General features: G+C 41.7%; 1 protein-coding gene across 16 annotated transcripts in view; it reads left to right on the top strand.

Annotated features, from left to right (window-relative positions):
* MAPKAP1 (MAPK associated protein 1) overlaps nucleotides 1-26664 on the top strand; it is a 233740-nt gene that overhangs the window by 124079 nt on the left and 82997 nt on the right. For 15 of the 16 annotated variants that reach the window (XM_055541149.1, XM_055541156.1, XM_055541144.1 and 12 more), the window contains 2 exons: nucleotides 801-977; nucleotides 14600-14709. In XM_055541149.1, coding sequence (XP_055397124.1) covers nucleotides 801-977; nucleotides 14600-14709 — 287 coding nt within the window. Of the gene's footprint in view, nucleotides 1-800; nucleotides 978-14599; nucleotides 14710-24702; nucleotides 25422-26664 lie in introns of those variants that run through there. The other variant, XM_055541155.1, reaches the window with a different exon arrangement.

The following is a 26664-nucleotide window of genomic DNA, read 5'->3' as shown; positions in this document are numbered from 1 at the left end:
TTTATGTTGGTGCAGTTTCCCACTCTTTTTCAGCAAATTGACTTTTTATTTTCCTCAAAGGAGGAGTGTCAGTTCTAAACTGGGCAGAGCTGGTGTCTGGGAGTACTGACTGGACGTTCTAGGGAAGTGAGACAAGTCCAAAAGTGTTGATAGTTGAGAAGCTTAGTTATCTACATCAGGATAAATTGGGTCATTTGCTTTTACTGTGTTAAGTGTCCTTGGTGTTTAGAATCAGATCTATCAAGAGAGCCTGATATTCTTCAGAAAAAGGAGAACTGTAAAGACTGTCTTGGTTACCCTGAGCACTTCTTCTGAGCACAGATATTTTCTTAATCCTGAACATAAATCAGAGGCCTCTGACTCCCTTCAAATAATTTTTTCTCCGTTATAGTTTTGTCTCTCTTTTATGGTATTTATTTTATTTACACTTATAGCTAATGTAGTACTTCCTTTCCCCTGCTGCTATTCACTAAACTTCCTTTGAGGGTCTATACTCAATCTCATCTTTGATCTCAGGCATTAAGTCCCATGTCTTATATATAACAGATGCTCCTTAAATATTCACTGGAAGAGTAGAGCAGTATTAACATTCTCACCTCATACTGTGTCTCTCCTCCTTTGCACTGCCATGTATGTGTTTTCTCTTTATCAGAGGAAGCAGGGTTTGGGAGATGTCACTGTGTCCAGGCTTCGGGGTGAGGAGCAGCAGTGTCCCGGTTGGCTTGCCGTCCTCCATACCTCTGGTCTCTGCATCCCTCCCGTATCTTGGTGTTCACTTACCTTTTTGATTTTCCCTACAGTGACAATGTCAGCGCCTACTGCCTGCATATTGCCGAGGATGACGGGGAGGTTGACACAGACTTTCCCCCACTGGATTCCAACGAGCCCATTCATAAGTTTGGCTTCAGTACTTTGGCCCTGGTTGAAAAGTATTCATCTCCTGGTCTGACATCCAAAGAGTCGCTCTTTGTTCGCATGTGAGTATTGATGCTGTTACTTATCTCAGTATCTTACCTCTACCTTTTAGGGTTTTGGATTTGATTTTGGTTTTCTTATCAAATGAATGATATTTGGTATCTGGAGAGTCAACATGAAATGATGACTTCCAGAGAGATGGGGACAATATTTGCATTGTATTCCAATCCACTGCACCTGGGGGTAAATTGTATTAAGTCTGTCTCAAAAGTTATGTCTATGTACAAAAGCCCCTGGAAATATTGGGGCACTTCGGACCCTATGAAGGAAAAATTTGATGTTTTCCTCTTTCTCATCAAGGAATCCAAACTGAAAATGTGTGTTGCAGTCACTTCTCTTTTGTGATTTAAAATATTTCTTTTTCTCTCCAATTTTGTTCAAATCAAATTTGATTTTCTTCTTAGTTGCTCTCCTTTAGTCTGAGCAGAGGTTCTTAACCTTAGCTGTGCCTTTGGTAGTCTGCTAAAGCCTACAGAAGCTCTTCTCAGAAAAGTGTTTGTAAATGCAGAGAATGATATTCACAGACGACAAGAAAGTCCCATTATATTTAAATAGTTATCAAATTATTAAACAAATTTGTGATATACTTATATGTACTGGCTTTATCAATACGTTAAATGACAAGATCCAGAGGCAGGTTTAACAGTAACGCCTGAGGCCTTTCATTCCAAGCCAGTAATAGGTGTAAATGGCACTTGAGACATCTGCCGCCGCTGTAATGGCACTGTCTGTGGTTTCCGTTCATGACAGTCACCAGTGCTACTCATAGGACTGATTTGTTGACCACCTTCATAATTCCAGGAAATGCTAAATATCAGACGTTAGTTAAAATAAAAATGTGGTTTTTGTCCACTTGTGTAGAGCACCTGAGTCTCATACATATGTCCTGGTTGTTAGGGGAAAACCTGCAGCGTCTTCTCAGTTTAAGCTTTTCTAACGGAGGCCGTGACACTGCCCCTCCTGGCCATCTCCTGGGGACAATAGCGGTCCCTTTGGCACCCCCTGCTGTTAGTAATCAGCAAATGCACTGTCAAGAAGAGGGATCCCTTTAGAGGGCTTTCCCCTGTCTTTTAAAAGCATATTGCCTTTGTTTCAGAATTTTTACTAAAAATAGGATTATGCTACCTAGGATATACGAGTATTTTGGATGTTTCTACCCTTGAGCAAAGAAAGGAACCTGAGTGCCTGGGAGTGAGCCGGGGGTAACTCTTCATGGTCATTTCATCCGTACCATGAAGTCATGTTTGGTGTACATAGCAAGGATTTTTCCTTCTTTTTACATTTTGGAGGCACTAAAACAACAACTTTAAAGAATATTTAAAGTAGTTTAAAACTTATCCAATGATTCCTCCATCCCTGTATAATTATTTTCATTTTTGTATAATCATTTCCACATGTATATATATATTATACTTTGGGTTCTAGCATACATATTGTGTCATTTTTACTTAATATTATATTCCAAATATTTTGATATCCATTCTTAATTCCTGCAATCTACATTTATTATGTAATGTCTCAGACCTTTGGTAAAAACCTGCAGCTACTTTTCTAACAAACTGTTGATCAGCAAAAATTAAGGGGCTACAGAAACACTCATTTTTATGCTGTTCCTTTTTGTGCTTCATGCAAAGGCAATTCTGTGTAAATGTACAGTTGACTGTGGTTTGAAAATCTGAAAATCAGTCCATCCTTATTATAAAAAAAATTTTTTTACAATTGTAATTATATTGATGTTCATATTGTATAAAATAACTCATTTAATAATGTAGTACTTTGATTTTGCAGGGAAAAAAAAGTCAAAGAGACAGCCCCTTATTCTCATGGAGCTTTCTGTCTAATGGGGTGACGGTTGTCAAACAAAGCATTCAACTGTGATGAGCAATACAACAGAACAATGTATGAGATGAACCAGATGCCTGTCACAGGGTGTTTAGATGGTTTCCTTGATTTGGTTTTAATAAGGGACTCTTTAAAGATAGTCCGTACCTATATCCTTTTTGTTTCTGTTGAATAACTTCCTTAGGAAGATTCCCTCTGAGTAGGATTATTGGTCAAGGTAAAAAACATCTTCAGATTCTCACTTTGCATTGACATACATAGCCTTCTGAAGATGTATCCATTACAGTGCTACCAATAAAATTCATAAAACCATCTTTTCAGTCTTACCATCACAAAATGTGATGTGTGCATGCTCAGTCACGTCCAACTCTTTGCAGCCCCATGGGCTATAGCCTGCCAGGCTCCTCTGTCCATGGAATTTTCCAGGCAAGAACACTGGAGCGAGTTGCCTGTCATTTCCTGTTCTAGGGGATCTTTTCGACCCAGGAATGAAACCCACATCTCTTGTGTCTCCTGCATTGGCAAGAGGCTTCTTTACCACTAGCACCACCTGAGAAGCCCTAAGATGTCATTAGGATTTTTTTTTTTAAGATGTATGTAGTGGAATTTCAATAGCAGTAGCTTCTGCTTGGAATTCTGTTGTTTATTAATAAGTCACCAGAAGCATTATTCTCATTAGCATACAATTTTTTCTACATAAATACTAAGATATGATCATAGTAGTCTTTTGATCTGAAAGTCCTTTCTAAAACAAGCACTTTAAAAAGGAAAATTAATCCTCCTGAAACTTCAGTGTTTGCTCAAAGTTGTTTTATTATAATGTTACTTAAACACATACAGATATAAAATGCTAGCTACAAATTCCATATCTTTATGCAACTGAAACAAAATTATAAATTAAATGCAAATAAAACTATAGCATTAATAAAATACAAATTAACAACATTAATGCAACAGATGATGTTTTGTTGAAATTAAACCACTGATGTTGGGTTTAACGGGTGTTAAATGTTTTACTTGTCAACTTGAATTTCTGATTTTCATAAGAAACATCAGATTATCATATTATTATTTGTCCTTTTAAGCAATGAATGTATTTTTAGGTATTAGTCCATTATTTTAATGGGTCAGTTGACTTACAGTGGTGCTGCTGCTAAGTCGCTTCAGTCGTGTCCGACTGTGCGACCCCATAGACGGCAGCCCACCAGGCTCCCCCGTCCCTGGGATTCTCCAGGCAAGAACACTGGAGTGGGTTGCCATTTCCTTCTCCAGTGCATGAAAGTGAAAAGCGAAAGTGAAGTCACTCAGTTGTGTCCGACTCTTCGCAACCCCACGGACTACGGCCTACCAGGCTCCTCCGTCCATGGGATTTTCCAGGCAAGGGTACTGGAGTGGGGTGCCATTGCCTTCTCCAGAAGGTAACCATAGACAAATACGTAAATGAGTGGATGTGGGCTTGATTGGTTGACTCTGGCCTCATATGTTTTGGCTTCCCAGGTGGTACTAGTGGTAGAGAACCCGCCTGCCAGTGGAGGTGATGTAAGAGACATGAGTTTGATCCCTGGGTCAGGAACATTCCCTTATTTCTTGTTCACCTCTGTCTAATGAAGGTTAAGGGGCTCTTCCAGGTATTTCTCTTGCAAGCAATGACTCAAGGCTCCCCCAGCTGGATGGAGAATGGGAAACCTGGAAAACTGGAAGTGGCCTGTATCTTTTTCTCTCTATTGCTGTTTAAGTCACTATATACATCTATCTGTATAACTTTTTGCTTTTCAGTGAAAATCATACATACATGATTTTCACTGAACTAAAAGCACAATTTTTAAATTCTGAAACTCAAGACAGCCTGTGAATGCATCTGTTGACCTTGGGGACCCTTGAACCTTGGGTAGGAAATACTGCTGTCAGAAAATTAGCTCAGGCCCTGGTATGTAGGAAGTACTACATGGTTACGATTTGTTATTTTTGTCAGAGATTTGTCAGTCTGAATAATTCACCCTAAGGTGGGTATGGGGTGTAACTTTTCTTTGGGTTATTTTTTATTGCACAATTAATTCATGTCCAGTATAGAAAAATTAGAGAATATGTTTCTTCATATAAAAGAAAGTTTCAAATTTCTCCTTGTTCCATCATGCAAAGATAATGACTTATTATATTACATAATGATTTACATTTAAAAAGAGGAGCTAGTTAACTTAAACGAATCCCTAATTGGAAAAGCGTTCTGTGAAAAAGAATGTGGAGGTGGGTGTTCTTACTGAATTGAGACTACACTGGTCTTTTCCTCCCAGGCCCTTGGGCCCCAGGAATCCCCTGGAAATAGAGTTGTCATTAGGGGAAGGAGAATGGATTACTCTTAACGAAGTACAAATTAGGAGCCTGTTAGTGAACACTGCCTCCTTTACCAGATCAGCAAGCGGATTTCTAAGGTATCCATTGTTCTTGATTGATTTTGGACAGAGCCAAAATATATGTATAAACAGGAGTCCCTAACTTGCTGACAGCTAGCTTCTCTGAGCCTAAGCACTAAAGTTGACTGTCAGGAGTATGGGAAGGGAGAAGTGGGGGACAGAGAGCTGGGTGAGGTAACCCCTAATACTAGTTGGGCTAGATCTCAGCTGATTTTCAACATCCAAAGAAGTGCTCCTTACCAGCAATGACCAAGCCAAGGCCTGCTAGGCCATTCGTTGGACAGGTCAGACGAGGAGTGGACAGGAGAGGAACTCACGTTGTCCATCTCTTCCCATCCCCCAAAAGTCAAAGTGTCAGTTGCTCAATTGTGTCCTACTCTTTGCGACCCCATGGACTGTAGCTCACCAGGCTCCTCTGTTCATGGGATTCTCCAGGCAAGAATACTGGAATGGATTGCCATTCCCTTGTCCTGGGGATCTTCCTGACCCAGGGATCAAACCTGGATCTCCTACATTTCAGGCAGATTCTTTACCACCTGAGCCACCAGGGAAGCAGTTAGCCCCCAGCTAATTCCATCAGAATTTGTGACACTGAATTGAGTTTAAAAAATGGCGATGACAAAAGCAATGTGTGTGGTGTCATTGTATTACCTCTGTTGACATTATTATTTCACACTGGCATCCTACTCTGGGTGGGGAAGAAGAGCTTTAAGGGAAGAAAAATCAAAAACAATAAAACAGAATTCTCCTAAATCAGAAGTCAGTTAATTAAATTGCCCTGCCTATATATGTGTTTTACTTGGGCTTCTCTGATGGCTCCGTTGGTATAGAATCTGCCTGTAATGCAGGAGACCTGGGTTCAATCCCTTGAGTCAGGAAGATCCCTTGGAGAAGGGAATGGCAACCCACCCCAGTATTCTTGCCTGGAGAATTCCATGGACAGAGGAGCCTGGTGGGATACAGTCCATGGGGTCGCAAAGAGTCAGACACGACTGAGGGACTAACACTTTCATATGTGTTTTACTTTCGGTGTTTAATATATCAGGTGGAAATGGGAAAGGGGCTGTTTTAACCAAAAGCTGCAGAGCATATAGACTTCAGTTAGGATTTTGCTGTTTGGGAAATGGACCACTGGGTCAGTGTTGGAGGGCCTTGTACCAGAAGCTGGGTTGCCTTGGGCAATGTGGCCCAGAGGGCTCCCAAAGATGGCTGTGGCTTCTCTTGTCTGCATAAAAAGAAAAGTTAGCTGCTTTTTCAGGAGGTATGCCCTAGATTAATTGTTCTTTCTGTATGAGGGCTTTTCAAAAAGGGTCTCGGTGGTTTTAGTATACTTTCTTTACAGTGTACCCCAAGTGACCAGACCTTTATGAAAAGATATCATTAGTTTGAAAACTCACCTGCTCTTACGTGATATTGCCTTGATAGTCTGGAGAGGAGGTGGTGGGGGCGGGGAGGGATGAGCATTTTTGCACACTCAGTTTGGTGCCCCTCATAGCTTGTTATCTCATTTATTCCTTATAAGCAACTCACCTGTATAAGCTGAGGATCAGAGACAAGTAGTTACCCAAGGTCAGACAGTTTGGTAAGGAGCAGGGCTAAAATAGGGCAGGGAATTTTTAAAAAAATATGCCTGTGTTCTTTGTAATCAGGCCTGACAATATGTCTGTAAATTATCCTAGTTATTTATTGTTTGCTTGAGTCATAGAGGACCAACTGTGTGTTGTTTCTTTTCATTCTGTTGTATTAGCAAACATTTTCATTGTCCAGATTGTCCTCATGTATGGAAACGTAACATATGCAGCCTGTTTAATTTTGTATTTGTAAATCTGACTTGATTTCCTTTTTGGCAACAGCTACTGTCTAGAGAAAAGAAAAGATTTTTCTTTGTGTCTGTTTAAAGTGACAGGAATATTGAAGCAAGTAATAAAGATGGAAAGCATTAATTACATACTTCTAAGAATTTAAAGGTCAGACAAGCTAAATATGTATGTTTTGCTCCCTGGAATGTCTGTCTGTTGAAATGGTGCCAGGATAGCTTTGTTCCTACAATAAGAGCCCATATTTTAGATAACCATCAAGTTACTCTGGTATCCAAAAATTATACCAGACTGTTGCTTCAGTTGCTATGAATCTTAAAAGTTTGGGACTCACGTTTCTGACATTAATGTGATTTGTTTCATGATCCACCCGCTTTGGCCATGTTTAGTTACTATGTCTCATTTTGATTTCCTCTGTTCTCCCCTCAGCTTATGTTGGAGTCTGTCAGCTGCTGCTATGTACATGTCAGGCTAGTGACTTGTAATGTTTATTAATACAATGTCAGTCTTGCTGTTGAAAAAAACGTGATGCTTTCTCAGAAGGTTGCGGTAGAACGAAGCGTTTGATTTCCAGATCCTGTCTGCACTGCATGGTGAATACATTCTCAGATGTTATGCAGTTCACTGACCTGACAGTTGTGGACCCCCGCCTGGGACCCCATTTCAGCAGGACATATCTGAACAGAAACAGTTTGCAAAACTTTACACACTTAAACTCCTGCCAAGGCAAACTGTTAGCCACTTGAGTTTGTTATAAATACCCAGTGGCAGTGGTTGGAAGTAGCCCATGGTGTGTTTTATATTCTGAACTGAATGTGAATGTCTTTGCGGTTATATAGAGTAGTAAATAATTGAGTTTGATTAGGGAGAGGGACCTCATTATCCCCCACCTGTGCCCAGCTGGAAGGGGAGGGTCGAAATGAAGCCATTAGCTGTCTCTCTTACTGGCATCTCAAAGAGCTCAAATACATCTGTGTCTTATTTTCTTTTCTGGCACAATCAGTCGAGCAAGCTAAGCAGGCATGACCGGATTTGGCAAGTCCCAAGGACTCTGGCAAAGACACACAAGGAGAAGGCGGAGGGGCAGTCATTTTGGCTTCTCACTGCCCATTAGTCTAGTGAGTTATGTTTTTGGAAAATGTCTGTTTTGAAAAAGAGTACTTTGTCCAATGTCAAACATCACATACGCACACCATACACTTTGATCTTTAAAAAAAAGATTTTTGTCAGTGCAAGGGGAACCAAAATGTGGCATTCACACTAGCGTAAACTCTCTTTATGGATAAAGTAATATACCCGAAGGACTTGCTTTAAAGCGGGCATGCTGCAGTTATTACAAGGCTTTCTCCCGCTCATATATTTTCATTTTCTACCTTGAAGTGCTCGAGAATGAACATGCATGGAATTGGGACCAAAGCAGGCTGGGAACCAAAGGGTTGCGTCTTCATCAGGATTATGAACCGGTCAGGGCTAGAGGAGGGGACACTGCTCCTGTCAGCCTCGTCCCACCTCCACAAACTGAGGCTGTGGCTCAGGAAACCAGGACCTTCTCCAGGGGCTTTCAGAAAGGGGTCTTGTGGGTCACATGCTGAGTCTGAGAGTTGGGACATGTACAGTAAAACTGAATTTGTTACAGTGGAAGTTGACCTTCACCATAGACTGGTCAGTGGTTCCAATCTGGAAGATATGTTCCCTTAAGTCTCTTTTTCCCCTGAGTTCCCCAAACTCCCTTGGCTATAGGGAGGTTTCAAACACAGGCTTTGGGGTCTGGCAAACCTGGGTTCAAGTTCTGGTTCCTCCACTTGTTAGCTGCGCAACTCCAGGCACGTGTCTCAGTCTCGCCGGACCTCAATTTCCTCCATTATAAAATGGGACTGATGATAGCACCCACCTTTCCTGGGAGGATTAAATGAACAAAATCCATATTCAATAAATGTCGACTATTGTCACTTTCTCATCATTGTATATATCACTTCTTTGTATGAAGAAAAGCTGATAGTGGTATTTTGTGTCCTAAGTCACTTCAGTCACGTCCAACTCTTTGCAACCCTATGGACTGTAGCCCTCCAGGCTCCTCCATCCATGGGATTTTCCAGGCAAGAGTACTGGAGTGGGGTGCCGTTTCCTTCTCCAGGGGATCTTCCCATCCCAGGGATTGAACCCAGGTCTCTTACATCTCCTGAGTTGGCAGGTGGGATCTTTACCACTAGCATCACATGGGAAGCCCAATGGTTGTACTATCTATTGCTTATTAAGTATTTTTTATGACAAGTATTATGTTAACTATTTTAGAAGTATTTAGATGTAAGCTGTTATGGAAAAACCTGAATGAATGTTTTGGCCGGCCCGGTATTTAGCCCTGAAAACAATGTTATAGTCTGAGAATTATGCTTTTTTTGTAGATGAGAAAACTTTAACTTAGGGAGATTATATCACTTACCCAAGGAAGGCAGAGCTCGGACTCCAAAGCAGGCTCTATTCTGTAACTTGCTGTGCTCCACTGCCTTCTGGTGTTGCCACCATTTTTTCAGTGTGATGTAGAGATAAACAACTACGTTTTGAGATATCTCCACTAAGAAGCTTCTCTGATGCACTCCCACCCCTATCTGCTGGGTTAAATGCCTCTGTGTTTTGGCAGCATTCTGAGCTTGCTTTCATCTCTGTGCTGATCACGCAGAACTGTAATTCTTTACTTCTTTGTCTTTCTCTCCTGCTGGACTGTGCTATTAATACCTGGGTTAGGGACCATATTGTTGATCTCTGAATCCAAAATAGTGTCTTGAATAGATGACTGACCTCAGGTATGTTCCCTAATGTCTCCAGCCTCAGTTTCGGCAAAATGGATATAACAATGGTGTTTATTTTAGGGTAGAATAAGTTAATGCACACCTGAAAGGCCTGCCACAGCACCCGGCCCAGACTACATGCTCAGTAAGTAGTAGATGCTACTATTATTGTTGTATTTGTTGACTAATAACCTCTTATCTGGGTCTGCAGATCCAGATGCTCTTAATAAACCTCACTGGATTTCTCTACCTTGTCACCATGATTTTTGACTTCCACCAACCCCATCCAAAGTGGAGTTAAACTGAGGTGGAACACAGCTACTTCTCCAGTTTATTCTCTTAAAAAGGAAAACCTTGAAACCGGAGCCCAGGGGCCCCATCTTTGAGCTTTGGGGGATTTCAGTGCCTGGGCTAGAAGCTCCGCACTGATGAGATCCAGTGCACCACCATGCCCAGCCGATTGCACATTGTAGTGAAACTGTGTTATCAGTTACGAGGGTTGAGATCCATCCCCCCAAATAAGCACCATCTGCTGGGGGTTTAGGGGAGACGGGCTGAATGGGGCCTCTTCTTTTGGGGCGAAGACTTGGGATGAGGAGAATACGCGAGAAAGAACACTGCAAGCTCCTTCTGCTGCTTGCCAGCCTTAGTTCCAGGTGCTCTGCACTTGTCTGTTTTATCCTTCTGACAATTCTGTAGACATGTGGCCTCCTCATTTCCTGGACACAGCTGAGTTTCCCACGTGTTAAGACGAAACTTTAGTTAGCCATGGAGCCAAGATTTGAACCAAAGGGTACTGAACTCCCAGCCCATGTGTTTTCCTCTCCAATATGTTGCCTTCCAACTTGCGTTCTGATTCCAGCTCAGCCCCTCTAAGTAGAATCTGAGCTTCTTGGATACAGACCTGTGCTCCTCCTTCTTCACTGTCCCCCACCACCTCTAGGTTAATGTCTAGTGCAGAAATGCTTGTGTCAGGTTAATGCAGGTATAAAAACTTGCCTCTGGTAACCAGGTGGCTTTGCACTGGGACAGAGCTGAATTCCTCAAGTGAGTAATCTTTTTTTAAAATGCCCATATGTTTTTTTCAGTGGTTACGAGACTTGACAGGGCCTAAGCTGGAACTGACTGAAGCATTCCTGGCAGCTTTCAGTCAGCTCCCTGAGGTGGCGCCTCGTCCTGAACCCACCACCAGCAGCCCAGGGGGCTGTGGAAGGGCAGCTGCTTCTGTTCAGTGCCCGCCCCTAGAATGCCCTGCACGGGCAGAAGAGAAGCCATCTGTCCACGATGGAGGAGCAGTTTCTGAGCTGAGAGTGGGTTTGTAACCCATCCATCTGTCCATCCACCCGCCTGTCTGTCCAAGGCCGAGTCATCCCCAGCACGGGTCACCACCCTGAGACTGGAACGCAGTGCCATGTGGAAGGGAGGCAGGGCTGGCACCTTCCTGCCTGCTGCACACATTTCCCCCTGAGATCATCCTCTCCTCCGTCTCAGACCCAGTGCCCAACATTAAATAAAGGCAGCTTTAAAGGATGTATTTCAATAGACATCTTAGAAAGCCCATAAAAAACCCTGGATATGAAGAAATGAGGCATAAAACCCAGACTGTTTGGAAGTCAAGCTGAAAATTGTGGTAGCAAGCCTCCATATCCATTTATTAAATGGGAGCATCACATAACAGTTGCACCTCCATGGATTCTAAGAAGCACCTCGATCCGGTCCCCTTGGTGTCTTAGAAACATTTTAAGTCCCGTAGACTTGGGACAGGATCCAAGGTTGGCGTTCTGTCTGGCAGGAGAGGAGCAAGTGGAGTGCGAGGCTGACCCAAGGAAACTTTCATTAAGTCCGGCTGAGCACGCAGGACGCAGGGGTCACAACCTCTTTCTCCTTTAAAAGGTGCTGGTTTTCGCCGCTGCCGAGCCCCTGCGCCAGCGCCCGCACACTGGAGAAGGCACATTCCGCGCTGAGCCTGCCCCTTCCCTCCACTGTTGTTTTCATTTTCCTCTCATGAACCCTGCTACCCTGGCTGCAGCGCGGAGGCTGTAAAGGAAGATGGAGAGCCGAGTTACCTCAGAATGATCACTATCGTTAACATTCACGGGTGGTTCACTTATCATTCCTGACTGCACAGACATGGCAGCCGCTCGGAAGCGTCCGCAGGTGTAGCATGGTGATACATATTACATTGTGCCACAATGGATTTATGTATTCTGTAACAAAAGAAAAGTGTAATGAAAAAATACAGAAGGTAATCCTTTATTCCCCCACCACGCAATTTATCAGTAATGCCGGTGGATGATAAGCGTCAGGGATTTCCTCTGCATGCTTTAACCTTGTCACCCAGGTACGTTTTGGTAAAATGACAGAAAAATACAGACGAGGGATTTTCCTCCGTTCAAAAATCTTTTTAAAAGGACACTTTTAATTTATGGAAGTTAGACCCAACACAAGGCCTCCTTTCGAGCTTTTAGTCCGCCTTTGCTGAAAAGATAAACGTATGGTTGTGAAATAATGCTATCAGCCAACAGCAGATTAGGCGAGAACCGTGAGCAATTTACAAGCCAACTGAAATCTACAAGAGTTGAGGTGAAACCTAGAGCAGCTGGAAGTTTGCAAGATGCAGCCCAAGACTAGTTTGCAAGTACCCGAGAACTGGTGTTCCCTTTTAGGTCCTCCTCATCCATCGCCCAACATATTGTCACAGATGGAGCGCATACTGACTTCCGAGGAGAAAGCAGGGGAAGGCAGGTCTGAACGCGGACGATTGGCGTTTGTTCCAAACACACGCTGGCCTGGCGCCAGAGCAAATACCCACAAGTTTATAAATGCATCAGGCACTTTACATTTCAGAACTCTTGCCAAAGTATCACTTACTACATCGCTCCCTAAATATAGTTTTCAAAAAAAAAAAAAAAAGAGCTATTTCTTATTTTGCTTTGATCAGTAAAATAAACTTTTAAAAATTGTTCTGGGATGGGGTCCAGCTTCTGAGGTAAAGAAACGGCCGGGGCTCAGGCATGATTCAGTAACAGAGTGTTCAGTAAAATTAGCTTGACAGTTCTCAGGCCTGCTGTTCGATAGCAAAAACTTGACCAAGTTAAAATGGATGATCGTGCTGGCTAGACCAGCATCGGGTTTTGCTTTTTAACAAATGGAATGTCAAGGATTAAACAGCAAGCCGTATGGAGAGGGAAGGGGGTGGAGATGTCTTTGTATTAGGGAAGCAAATTGGGTTCTTGGTTTTGAGAACAGCTCCCATCCCCCGTGGAAAGCCAGCCACCTGGTTGGTTCCAAGCTGGGTTGAAGGCCCCTTCCCAGCCTGTCCTTCCATTGGGAAGCTTTTCCGTGGCTTAGCTTGGGGCTTGGCTTTTCTTTCCGATTTCTTGTCAGTATGAAGTTCTGCCATGTTTTTTGGCTGTGTTCCGTTTTGAGATTCTTGGTGGGGAAGTGGGAAGGCAACCAAACTCCTTGTGGCAATTCCCATGTTCCATAGTTGGAAACTTGGGTCCCATTTGTTACGTGAGCTGCTTGGAATCGGCCTGTTTTGTTTCTGTGCCCAAGCATAGTGAGTAATGTTTGTGGTACTTGCTCTTGCAATTAACGGTCTTAGTGAAGTTATATCTCACCCAGGGATGGGCTGCTTTTTCAAGGGTACTTGCTCCTTACCAGTTTTTTTTTTCCTGTCTAGATGACCCTTGCACCCCAAGTGTGATTGGCTAGAAGCTTATAAGTAGTGTTACTATTTTGTCTTGTGATTATTTACTCCAGCTAATATTTTGCTTGACCTTCTAGGACTAAGTAGATTAAAACATGACTACTGAAGTATACACAGACTGTGGGTTGTTTTTTTTTAATTAATGCTTCTTTATTTATTTGTTTGCCAGCTAGGAGGAGTCTTTGTTTTCCTTATTCTGAATTGCTTTAGGCTATCATATCCACCCCTGTGCCCCCCACATTGGGTTTCCCAAGTGAAAGCGTTAGTCACTCAGTTGTGTTCTACTCTTTGCGACCTATGGATGGTAGACCTCTAGGTTCCTCTGTCTATGGGATTCTCCAGGCAAGAATACTGGAGTGGATAGCCAGTCCCTTATCCAGGGGATCTTCCCGACCCAGGGATCGAACCTGGGTCTCCTACATTGCAGGCAGATTCTTTACTGTCTGAGCCACCAGGGAAACCCAGGCTTCCCAGGTGGCCCAGTGGTTAAGAATCCATCTGCAAGTGCAAGAGATACAGGAGACACGGGTTCAATCCCAGGGTCAGGAAGATCTTCTGGAGAAGGGACTGGCTATCCACTCCAGTATTCTTGCCTGGGAAATCTCATGGACAGAAGAGCCTGGCAGGCAACTATCCATAGGGGTGCAAAGAGGTGGACACGAGTAACTGAGCACACACGCATGCACCCCACATTTCCCCTCCGGGGCTCCATGAGCTTTAATGTCATGGCTGTATCTGCCTGCAGTGACACCTACTGACACAAGCCACGTGTATCATTTGTTAGACCTTGCTATAGGACTTTGCTAGTAGCCCACACAGACCAATTGGATTCATTTTAAGATAAACAGAAAAATCTTCCCTAATTCTGCCCTCTCTTTCACTTGAAACTGTTCATATTAGAATGCTTTTCTCTCTCTCTCATTAGAAGTAGGTTTATAACCCATTTTTTAATAATTGACACTTCAGTGTACACTTATACTTAAACTCAGTGAAGACTGCATTCACATCCCTTTGGCTGAATATCGGTGATGATTTAATATTTGTCTTTTCCTGCAGAAATGCTGCTCATGGATTCTCCCTTATTCAGGTGGACAACACAAAGGTCACCATGAAAGAAATCTTGCTAAAGGCAGTGAAGCGAAGAAAAGGATCCCAGAAAATTTCAGGTGGGACAGTTAAATCACATCCTGGCAGTAGAAGCTTAACACTTAGTTAAAAATGCTGGGTGTGGGTGTGCATGTAGGTGGGTGTTTGATGGCTGGCTGAATTGGTTCAGATATCATTGCTAGGTTCAGTTAGCAAATGTACAGCAGAAAGTGATTTTTAAGCTGCCCTTGGGCCCAAGGAAGGAATTGGGTCAGTGGCATATATGAGAATATTGTGTTCATGTCACTTATGGAAGCTTCTTCATTAATTTGTGATAGATTAAGACAAAGCTTCTTGAGCTAACTGTTGGTTGGTGTAAAGCTATGTAGAAAAACTGCTTTTAATTTCATGTCTTCACATAATTTTCCATGGAGGAAACTTCTGGTTGCTAGTGTTTGGGGTATGGAATAAAACATTTTTTCATTTTTATCAAATGAGAGCAACTGAAAAAAAAAAAAAAAAACACCACTTTTTTTAAGAAATCACTCACACACAAGTAGCTGTTAATCACTAATTCCTTATTACCCAACTTTATATAAAATAAGCTGGTGGTATTAGCTGTAATATTTAAAGGGTACAAGAAAAGAAAATATTCCCAGTATTGAGAAATAGCTCAAAGATCTATTGTACCATAGCCAACTTTAGTATAAATCTGCTTATCTGTGACATGTCAAATATCTGAGCTTTGTAAACAGATGAGACTTCTTAAACACCTTTGGCTTATGTTTCAGAAAGGCCAAAAAAGCGTGGCTCAGGTTGAAGAAAATAGTTTTGCATTCCTTTTAAGGGGAGGAATATAATCTGTTCCAGATTTAATTAGCTATCTTCAGATGAAAGCTGAAGTTTTAATAAAAGTTAGAAGAGATAACACAGTGAAGGACACGGATGAGCTGTCTCAAGGCCATATTCCAGGGGAACGATAAGAGCTGTAAAAAATGGCAGAGGAGAGCAATTGAATGGAGCAATGAAAATCTGATTCTCATAAAAAAGAGAGAGAGAGAGAGATGCTGGTAGGGGCGGTTGTAGATGAGACCTGCTAGCGTCTGCAAGCAATTTGGATGCTTGCCAGGAGTCATTGTTCACCCTCGGCTGTGGCGGCTCCGTCCAGATGTGCCAACTGCACGTTTCGGCTTTTGCCAGCTGACTGCGCCGTTTGATAACCAGCTCTCTGGATGCCCATCACTGGCCGCAGAGATAGAATTAAATGATGATGATCTTCCCACAAGTTGGGAGAGGAAACAATGCATATAAATCTTGATTTCATCTCAGCATGAGAAGTCTTTATCCATCATCACTCATAATGAACAAGTCGTTAGCTGGAATGAATGGTGTTCTGGTTTTTCCAAACACCTCTTTTGTTCATTTTTTGGGTGACTTTTATCCATTGCGTGGGGGTCAAACCTCTTTGCATTTAAGAGATGATTGAAGAGGCATAGCCTCTCCTTCCCAGGGGAAGGTAGATATTTGGGGGGTTCTAGGTGCCAATCTAATAGCATTTAAACAGCTTCAGTTATTTACAAATGTTAAAGAGCATTCATCTACCTTTAGGATTCTGGTCTTTTCCTCTTGTTTTTGTTCCTAAATTTTTTGTATACTAGTTTATGACATATTTATTATATTCTAAGATAGCTTTATTCTGAATTGCCCAAGAGGAGGTAGAACTAACTTTTTTCACCTTAATAGAAATTCTGCTGTTGCAGATTTTTTTAGATCATGAAAGCTCATGAACTCACTGCTGTAAGCTGAACCAGTGTCTTTCCCTCTGTCTCCAGCGTCCCTGTCCAATTCCAGACCTATTTATCTGTGTCCATCTCCAGCAACCACGGTTATCATACACACATTTATTTATGTTCACCTTTGTGCACACATCCCTGCTGTTTCCATCAGAATCTTTGCTGTATCACTGGTGAAGAGTTTGGACTTGTCTGAAGAACAGTGATCTGCATTATTTATTCCTTTTCATACTAGAGAAGTCAATTGAGATTGATGCATTTACATAAATTACTGTCCATTTTCTTGATCCAAAAGGCTTTTAAAAATAAGAACCTCTTTCTGTTGCTTTGTTAAGTCTGGTCTCAGGAAATAGAAGGATCTCCAGTTTGGAAACTGGATGTTTATTTAAGGTTAGCTTGATAAAGGCAGGGTATGTTCTGTGTCTTTGAACTTTGTATTGTGTAGTGGATTTGTTTTGGAGGACAGTTAATGAAGAGGAAAATCCTCCTGTCATAGAGAGAAACACAAGTACATTTACTTAAAAAAATAAAGTCTGTTAGTGCTCACAGTTGGCTATGAAGTACTTGTTACTTACCCATCCTGACACCTAAACTTAGTCATGAACTTGGTGGCAGGAGATGCCAGGTTAGAGACCCTCATTCTGCCCTTCCTAAGCCTCTCCCACAGGGACCTGCTCAGTCTTTGCAAGAAGGTGTCTGCCCTGCCTGGTGTCTGGCTCAGCCCTCTCTTCAAACAGCTTTCACCAGATTGAGCACAGAACAATATTTGTCTCCGCTACTCTTATTTAACTTAAAGTGAGAAGGGAGAAATACCACTTAAGATTAGACAACATGTTCCATGTAGGGTCAAGAGTTCTCACACTATTTGTGCATCAGTGGTTAGTTGTACTAGACCAGGGTTTCAGAATTCCTTTGCTGGGCTGACAGTGAACTTGAGCTGCTTCCTCACAGACCTTTAACATCACTCATCTGTTTTTTCCAACTGACCATACAACTCTCTGTTTAATGATAATAAATTGAGAACTTAAACTATTTCTTTATTAAATCAGGCTGTGGGCTTAATGACCATCCTAGTGTTTAAATACTCTGTTGCCCTTCCCTCTAGCATTCCCTCACCAATTTTCTTTTATTGAAAATCAGAAGATGGTAGATATTTGAGCAAAAGAATTCTTCTTGGTTTAGGTAAATAGCTTTGTCAATGGAAACCTTTAGGGTTTTATTATAAAATATTTTTGCTTTTTATGGATAGAATATCATTACAGACACTTGTAATGATCTAAAATTTTGACTTGCATTATTTGTAATTATTTCATCAAGTCATAACTATTTATGAACACTGCAGGGTTTTACTATTAATATTCATGTACTGAACTTATAGTAATCTTTTCACAGTGTGTTCCAGTCAGTTCTCTGCTAAGGCCCATTTTTTAAGCCCATTTTTAAATGTCTCTTTTAGATTCTCTCTCCGGCTTTTCATTTTATTACTGACCTACTTGACATTTGGAATCTACCTGCATTAGCAGAAAAATCCCTGCTGTTTAAGAAAATTATAAATGAATAATGTGGTTTTAGAAGAGTTAGGAGAAACTTCTTTACTAACTTTAAGTTGGGTGGGTATGTTTTTGACGTAATGAAGAGTAGCCTGTCAGATCCCTTTATTTAATCAGTAAAAAATACTAACCTGTGAGTAAAGGCTTTATTTAGTTCATCAAGTTCTCTTTTTATCAGGTTCATCCTCAAAATCAGTAATGAGCTTCTTAATATTTTGTTGTTGTTTAAAATATTATTACCAGTCTCCTAAAGTATAATGTTGGGTATGACAGAGGCAGTTGAGAAATGAAGGTAGATACAAATTCAGTTTTAACATTGATGCAGAAATATAAGTATCTCTGGATCTACACAGAGAGAAGGCTTTGAAGTAGGTTTTTCTAAGCAGAATAGTTTTCTGGCTCTATTTGGAGGTGTTCTTTATCATTTGCTGAAAGATTGAACCAGAAGCATATTAACTTTTTTCCTTCCCCCCTGTCCGTTCTTGCCTTTTAATGTGAAAGACAATTTTTTATTAGTCTGAAGATCCTTTTTGAAAAGTTCTTGTAATATTGTTAATAAGACTTATGGCACTCATTGCTACTTTTCTTGTACAAAATTTTACCTAGAATTTGAGAGAGAAATGTTAGCTTTGTCAAGTGAACTCCCTCTTAACTTCTCCATTTGGAGGCACAGACCACATTGTTGATTGCTAACTTACTGTGTTTCCACTTGACCCCTAGAATGTCACCAAGGGGATAGTCTAGTCTAGGACTTCTCAAGCACTATTCCCTGAAGTACCACAAGGAGCAGAGAGGCGAGTGAACGTCTCACATGGGGTGTGTGGGATTCTGGTCTGAGGGACAGCCAGTGATGACATCATTGGATTCTCAAGTTTTATCTTAAAAATTCATGTAAGATGTAAATATCCATACTGTATTTGTAGCTGTGTGTACATTCACTCCTCATGTCCTCCCCTGGGTCAGACCCTGTGCTGGGGGCAGGGAGACAGTGGTGAAGCAGACCTGTAGGGCCCTCGCTGAAGAGGAGCTTAGGGGAGAGTAAACGGAAGAGGCTGAGAGCTAGAAGTTGAGAGGCAGAGGTACTCACTGCCTTTCCTTGGATGGTCAGGAAGTTCCGCTCAGAGAAACTGACATTTGAATTGTGACCTCCACACTGAAGCAGTGAAGAGTTGGAGAAGGGCAGTATCTTTCAAAGCTTTGGCTGTTAAAGGCATACTGCTTTAATATAAAAAGAACATTTCCGTTTACTTTGCAGTTAGTTAACTCTCTGCTCCCCTCAAAAAAATTGTAGTGAAAATGATCATTGAATTCTTCCCTGTGCTCACTTCATACATCATCTTAAACATAAGCGAGTCTTTCCTTTTTTTACCTCCAGAATATATCCTAAATTCAATCTTTTCCATCTTCATTGAATGAGTCCAGATCACCGAGACCTCACCTGGACAGTCGAACCAGCCCCTTGGCTGCTTTTTCCTACCTCTGGTCTTGGCCCCTCCAGTCTCTTGCCTACAAAGCAGCAGATAGGTTTTTTAAAAATAGAAATCAGATCGTATTTGCTCCAAACCCTTCAATGACTTCCAGTTGCATTCCGAATATAACCCAAACTTCTAAGCACTGTGAAATACACTGAGGCCCAAAGAGGGAATGGGACATACGGAGGAAAGAACTGGAAAGCAGTACAGAGTTGATGGTTGCAGTATGACAGAGAAGCACAGATCAGGCCCAGAGCCCGGGAAGCCGAGGTGCGGACTCACAGCCTGTAACCTAATACAGACCTGCTGGAATAGACTGGCAGCACCTGGGTCAGTCTCTGACTCTGTCCCCACCACCTTACATGAGAGGCCTTACTTTCAGGCCAGATAGGCCTAGACAGTTATATACAATACTACTATTAAGAATGTTTTAAGGGGGTTTGTGTGTCAGGGAGAAACTGATCCTTCTCCAAGATCTACTCTAGCAGGGTTAGAGCTGATTTATTGAGTGCCTTTGTGTACTTACAGCATCTTGTTTAATCTGCACAACACCCCTAGATGGGAATCTTATTGTGCCTGTTTTATAGATGAGACTTTAAAAATGATAAAAAGTGGGGGAAATGTGCATCTTAGAAATAAGGAGCTGTGATAACTATATGTGTAATCATACACTTTCCTCTCTCAGCCCCCCTTTCCTCAGTTCTTAGAGAAGTTAAAGTTACCCAAATTGCCCCAGTAAGCAAATGACAGAATCTTAAATTGGAGCCCAGACTTTTTTGACCTCAAAGCCTGTACTCTTTTTATTGCACCATGTTGCTTATTAGAACCCTAATGGGAGAACAAATTTAAAATTCTGTAAACAGAAATGTTCATTGATTCTAAGATCTAAATGCACCAGGGAAGTGCAGCATTTAAAGGAACCCTGTGGTGAATCTGGATATAAAGCCAGGAATTCTTTTTGTAATTGCACAGTTTATCTGTATTGGTGTCAGTTTTAATGTTTTATGTCTAGCTTTCTTAAAGCAACATACACCTGTCCTGAGCTGCCCTATGGAAAAGGGAAGCCCATATGTTTTAGATGGAGTAGGGTTTTTAACACTCTCCTAAGCTAAAGAATCTTCTGGCTGTAAAACTGAACAGAGTCCTGCTTCTCGTGTAACTGTAAAGACAGAAAAACCCAGTTCACCTACCTTCTGTGGAAGTAGTTTGCCAGCCAGAAACACAGACAGGTACTTTCTTTATGTTGTAGCAAATAATCCTCTTTTTAAAAAGGAGAAAGAAAAGGTAAATAGGACTGTTTAAATGTTCTTTGTCAAAAGGGCAGTAATTTCTGCAGAAAACTTCTCCTCCTAAAAAGTAAGTAATCATGCAGATGTCACTCATGTGTGGGAGTTGGATAAGAAAGAAAGACCTGATCCTTGGTGTCCAGTGACCCAGTGGGAAAATGATACAGTAACTGTGGACTGCCAAGATGCTTACAAGTCAGAAGTGGCCCCTGCAAGGAGCTTGGAGTTAAATATTCCCCCTGCCTCCTTTCTCTGCCTCTTTATCTTGTGGTTTCATCTCACCTGAGCCTCCCCCTGTCTGGAGTGCTCTGCGGCTCCTGATAGATCTTCTTGAGTATAGAGCAGAGCACATTAAAGATGGCATTGCAGTCAACTATTTTATCCAGAAAGCCTGGAAATTTAGAGAATTTATGTCAAGCAAAAATCTTTTGGAACCACTTTAGAGACCCAATTATTTTAGAAGGGTGTTATGAGCTCTTGCAGCCGCCACATCAGAAAAATTCGAAATATATCATTCACCAAAACTACGTTTGACCAGCATTTACTCTTCCTACTAGTTGCTAATCTTTCAGAAGTTCCTTTTCCATCACAAAATCTATTCATTCACCCCATCTGGGAAAGTCACAGGCATGGATTAGATTAAAGGGGAAAAAAAATGGAAGGAAGAGAAAAGACAAAGACTCCCAACAAGCTCCGTGAGGGTAGAGGGGGCGCATGCATTCTGGAGTCAGGGAGCTTTCCCAGGACCCACTAGGGACTAATTCTGAAACCCCACTAATTTAATAATAGCACTTCAGGAGAGAAGAAAGAAAGAAATGCTACTATATTAAATGTACATATGGATTGTAAGCTGTATCCTGATTTTTAAAATATTTTAAAATGTATTTTAGAGTAAGAAAACCGAATGTGTCATCATGTACTTACTTTTCTGAGCTTTCCTTTCCTGAGCTGTAACATCCTGAGAGGATGAATCAGGGGCACCGTACAGAGGGCCTTGTGTGCCCGAAAGCTCCGGAAGGCTCTGAGACACCCTGCTTAGTGCAGTGACCATCATCCAGTGCTGCCTGCTCCATTCCAGCCACCGTATGAGAAGTCAGGTAGAAAACCTGACGTGGAAACAGACTCAAAAAAAGAGGCACTAGAATATGGTACATGAGCTACCAAAGCAGCACAGATGAGAGAGTGCTTAAAAACTACTGGCCGAGGCAGCGGTCTGAGAAAAGATACTCTGGAGTAAGTAATTTGACAGCTTTTTTTTGAAGATTAACTAGGACTTTGCCAGATGGATAAGTGAGAAAAACATGCCAGGCAGGGGTATTCTGAGGTATAGTCACAATAATCCAAATTTCTCGAGCAGGGATGGGGCAGAGGATAAGCTGCTAGGCAGGGCCAGAGCCGATCAGACCAGGCTTCTACTTCTGCTCAAAAGTAGAAGTCCATTGATTTATTGGGGGGCAGTTATGCCGAAGGCACTGTGTAGGCACCAGGGATTTCACAGAAGCCAAGAACTGGTCCTTACCCTCCAGTCGCTTACTGTTTCGCTGGGGAGAGAACCAGGCATTCCCAAGGCCATGCAAGCGCTGAGTGGAAACAGACATAGGACCTGGGTGCACGCAGTGGAGGGGAAGCCCTGGTCCAGTGTCAAGGAGTCAGGGAGGACTATCCTAAGCAGATCCTCCAGCTGAAACCGGAAGGTGAGTAGAAACTGGCCAAGTGAGAAGGGTTGAGAACGAGCTCTTCAGCAGGAAGAATGAAGTGAGAGCCCTTTGTGCCTTCTGGAAGCCGGGGGTGGCTCAGTACAGTAGCGTGGTGGAGTAGGAGGAGCTGGGAGGGTGGCGTGATGCGGCTCGAATGGTCGTTTGGGACCAGATCATGTTCATAAACTGTGCTGAATTTGAATTTTATTATGATGGAAGAGGTGAATCATTGAAAGGAGAGCAATATAGTCAGAATTTCTTATAGAAAACATGCTATTGTATAAAAATGGATTTGAGGACACGAAACAGGAGGCTCTAGAGGACTCTGTCCAACAGGCGCCGGGTATGGAGACAGTGGGTGGTGCTCAATTCAGGAGGCAGACAGTGGACACCACAGTAAAGTCTCATTTCTTTTATTCAAGCTGAATGCACAGTTTAGGGAGAATTGAAAAAGCTTGGAGCTGCCACCAGGTCTCCTGGCTTAATATTTAAACAAGGTGGTGGCAGAAGATAGGCTTTTAAAGAGTTGTGGTCTTTTTTTAATACCATTAAATACGGATTGAAAACAAAATTCCAACTTTTTGGAGTTGTGTGAAGTAAAAAGTGAAGGTTTCTTCTTTGTTGTGAACCATTTGGTTTTTTATTCACTTCACATGCAGGTCTACGTATAGTCTGTAAGTTTCATGTGGGCAGGACCCTGTTTTACGTTTTTCTTTAAATCACTGAATACCTAACATCTAGCAGAATGCCTGTCAAATAGAGGACACCAAAAAAAGTTTAAGTGAACTCATGAAAAATGTATCCATGTCATTTAAAAATAACACCCTGTAACAGATAAGCTTTTGCTTTTTTTCTTTTTTAATTCAATATTGTGTCATAAGCATTCTTCTGTGTTAGAGTGACCACTGCATTTTTATCTTTTTAGTTAAATTCATTTAACTTAACTCTCCATTGATGGACATTCCAATTATTTCCAAATTTTAAGTATTAAAAAAACATGCAGTGAGCAATCTTGTAGGAACATTCCTTGCACATTTTTGCTAGGTTTTAAATATGGGATTGTTTGTCAGAGGTTTGTTTATTTAAAACTTTGAGAAAAACAAACTTCCCTTCAAAGTGTCTACCCGTCCTTTGACACTCCCAGAGTACGTGCGAGCGCCTCTTTCCTCACCTTGTTCCAGCACTGGATGTCATCAGTCTTGAACTTTCGCCAAGCTGATGGTTGGCAGTTAATAGGTCGTTTTAATTTCCATTTCTAGACTCTAACATAATGAAGCATTTTTAAAGTTTTTATTAGTCACTTATCTTCTAAAAGATAGTTCTTATGTCAGTTAACTGTTTTAGTGGGAAGAAGGATTGAGAGGACGTCTAATTTCAGAAAACTGTTGTTAAGAAATGCCGCCATAGTTTAGATACAATTGTTCCCACCCACCTACCTCTTTCTTGCCCACACAGATGCACACGCGCACATGCACACACACCCCAATATGTAGAGAAAGGCATGCATCCAGGCCAGGCCACTTTGCTTGTTGCCGCCTGGCCATTTGTTCACCAGCAAATCTTTGTTTTTTTTTCCTGTGTTTAGAGAGAACTAGCTGGTAATTCACAAGACTGCACTTCACCTTATTTGATACTTTTTGTTATTACCTGCTTGCTTTGTTATCAAACCTAGTTTAAAAAACAGATTTTTGGTTAAATAGTTTTAGTTTGGTACATAATATGCAGTACTTAGAAAATGCATCATACTGGAAATCAGAAATGTAGACAAAAAAGCTGTCACCCTTTAAGAGGTGTAATTTGGGGAGGCACGTTGCAGGATGCGTCTGGCAGCTTCATGAACAGCACCAGCACCAAGGGCAACTGCAGGGGGTTAATGGGGACCCTGCATCATTCCTTGCCGTGTGCCTGGCGAGTAAACTCCTACAAGTTTCTGGGAATGGTGGCAAGTGAGGAAAAGGCTGCAACCAACAATCAGTGTCACAAAGTGGGGATGACTAATTCGCTGAGGAGATCGTTGAGACAGATGTTTAATTAGCTGAAGTCAGAGTGGATAAATTGGGAGAGGACTGCCTATGCAGAGAGATGCCTTTTTCCCTCATCTCTCATTTAACTGTGGGTTTGTTTTTGTTTTTTTTTTTTTTTGTCCTTATTATTTTTGAAGATAACATCCTCAGAAACGGGGGAGCAGGAAAGAAGGAGTGGAGAGAAAGTAACGTTTGTTTACACTTACTGAACAGCTACAGTATTCTGATATTTTTGTATTTAACCTTTACAGAAGTCTTGTGCGATGGGCATTATCTCCTTGCTGTGATCGAGAAAACTGAAGCTGTGTGCGTGCATATTGTGTGTGTTTATGTGTGCATACTCGTGTGTTACTAGTGAGTAAAGTAGATGAGGTATGAACCTAGACCCCTTAATTCTTGAGCCCATTTTTTTCCTGTACCACAGTTTCTCGAGAACACTTAAAATGCAGTGCAGATGAGGGAACTTTCTGGAGTAAAGGTATTGACAGGAGCTGGTGTCACACAGGTGTATACATTTGCCAAAACTATGCAATAGTACTTGTGAAATATATGTGTTTCATTGTATGTAAATTTTACCAAAATATTAAAAAGATTCTTAAAGAATTGTTGAAAACCAGTTACTGTTAATCACACTGCAGTACTCAGGTGTGACTGTACTGACATCTGTTCCTTACTTTGAAATACACTTTTTAAAAAAAGATGGACTGAGGGATAGATACATGATCAAGCCAATACAGTAAGGTGTTAATTGTAGGGTCTAGGTGGTGGTTACATGGATTTTCAGTGTACCTGTCTTTTAATTTTTTGTGGTTTTAAAAACTGTTCATAAGAAAATAGGAAAGAACTCATTAAAATGTAAGAATATATGATTTAAATTCTGCTCACGTTGACATAAATTTCTGAACTTACAAATATCCATCCTCATGGCATAGAAAACACTAATATTCTTTTTGTAGGATGCTTTATCTTTCATTACTTCACATGTTAAATGATACCTTTGAGGTCACAGTTTCTTCCATTGACCTTTAGTTTTAAGTAGCATGTGGAGTTATGAATGTAATAATTGCTACCACTCATTGAATGTTCAGACTTTGCCAGGTAGTCTACCACTTTTTAAAAAGATCATTTCAACTAACCTTAAAACAACTATTTGAATCGGTTGTTATTTTTGTTTTATAAATGAGAAAGCTAAAGCTCAGAGAAGCTGCAAGACTGGTCCTAGGTCACAGATAAGCTGGGAGCCAGGGCTTGAATCCAAGTTTGGGCTCCTGACCACGGTGTTGTCCTTCCTGGCAGAGGTGACAGGGTCCCCGGCTCAGCGGGGGCAGGGTGCTTTCCTCCAGCTTCAGCTGGTGAAAGCTGACGACAGCATGGCCCGTGGAAGGGGCGTAGGCTGTGGAACCAGCCCAGCCCAAGTCCCCACCCAGCTGTACCTTTAACACCAGCTGCGAAGGCAGGCAAGTCAAACCTTTCTACCTCAGTTATCTCTTCTGTCAGTAGGGGCAATCCTGTCTACCTTGCAGGGTATTGTTGTTTTGACTAAAGGCATGTAAAGCACTCAATCTGTAGGATGCATTCAGTGAGTGTCACGGCCTTTATCCCCATGGCCACAGCCACACTAGGCATACTGTAAAACCTGGCTTTTTAGGTTGTGACTTCTTTCCTACCCACAGGACTTGGCCTTTGCCTGTGCTTTTTGTTTTTCCAGTAAGTTAAGTTTATAGAGAGCTTGTACCCTGTAGAAGAACCAGTCTTTGAATTTGTTTGGATGTGGATCTGCCAGAAGCACCCTTTACATGGAACAAGGAGGAAACTTGACCCAGAGCATCAACTCTAATTGTTTTTAACTAACAAAACCCAAACCATATATATCGGGGTGGCTTAATGATCAGGGCTCATTTGTCATATAGCTTATATCAGCAAATTTAATTTACTCCAACTAAGATTCTAGAGACAAAGTGAACAAACCATCATTGCCTGTACCATACATGTTTACAAGCGACTTTTAAAAGCCCCTGTATTAACAGTGAGTAGCTCACAAAGGCTATTGCTTCTTCTCAGAAAATATTTAGAAGAGGAAACAGAATTACATACCAATATGATTTTTGAGTGAATGATTACAGACAGAGAGGTTTGGGGTGCTGCCTCTGCCCTTTAATTTCCCCCACCAAGAGTCTTGATCTCCCCCAGGGGAAGTAGAAAGCCCCCTTGCT

The sequence above is a fragment of the Bubalus kerabau genome, chromosome 11, assembly GCF_029407905.1.
Source record: "Bubalus kerabau isolate K-KA32 ecotype Philippines breed swamp buffalo chromosome 11, PCC_UOA_SB_1v2, whole genome shotgun sequence".
NCBI classification, from domain to species: domain Eukaryota; kingdom Metazoa; phylum Chordata; class Mammalia; order Artiodactyla; family Bovidae; genus Bubalus; species Bubalus kerabau.
The sequence above is the reverse complement of the archived record's forward strand: the minus strand, read 5'-3'. Positions and strand labels throughout refer to the sequence as shown.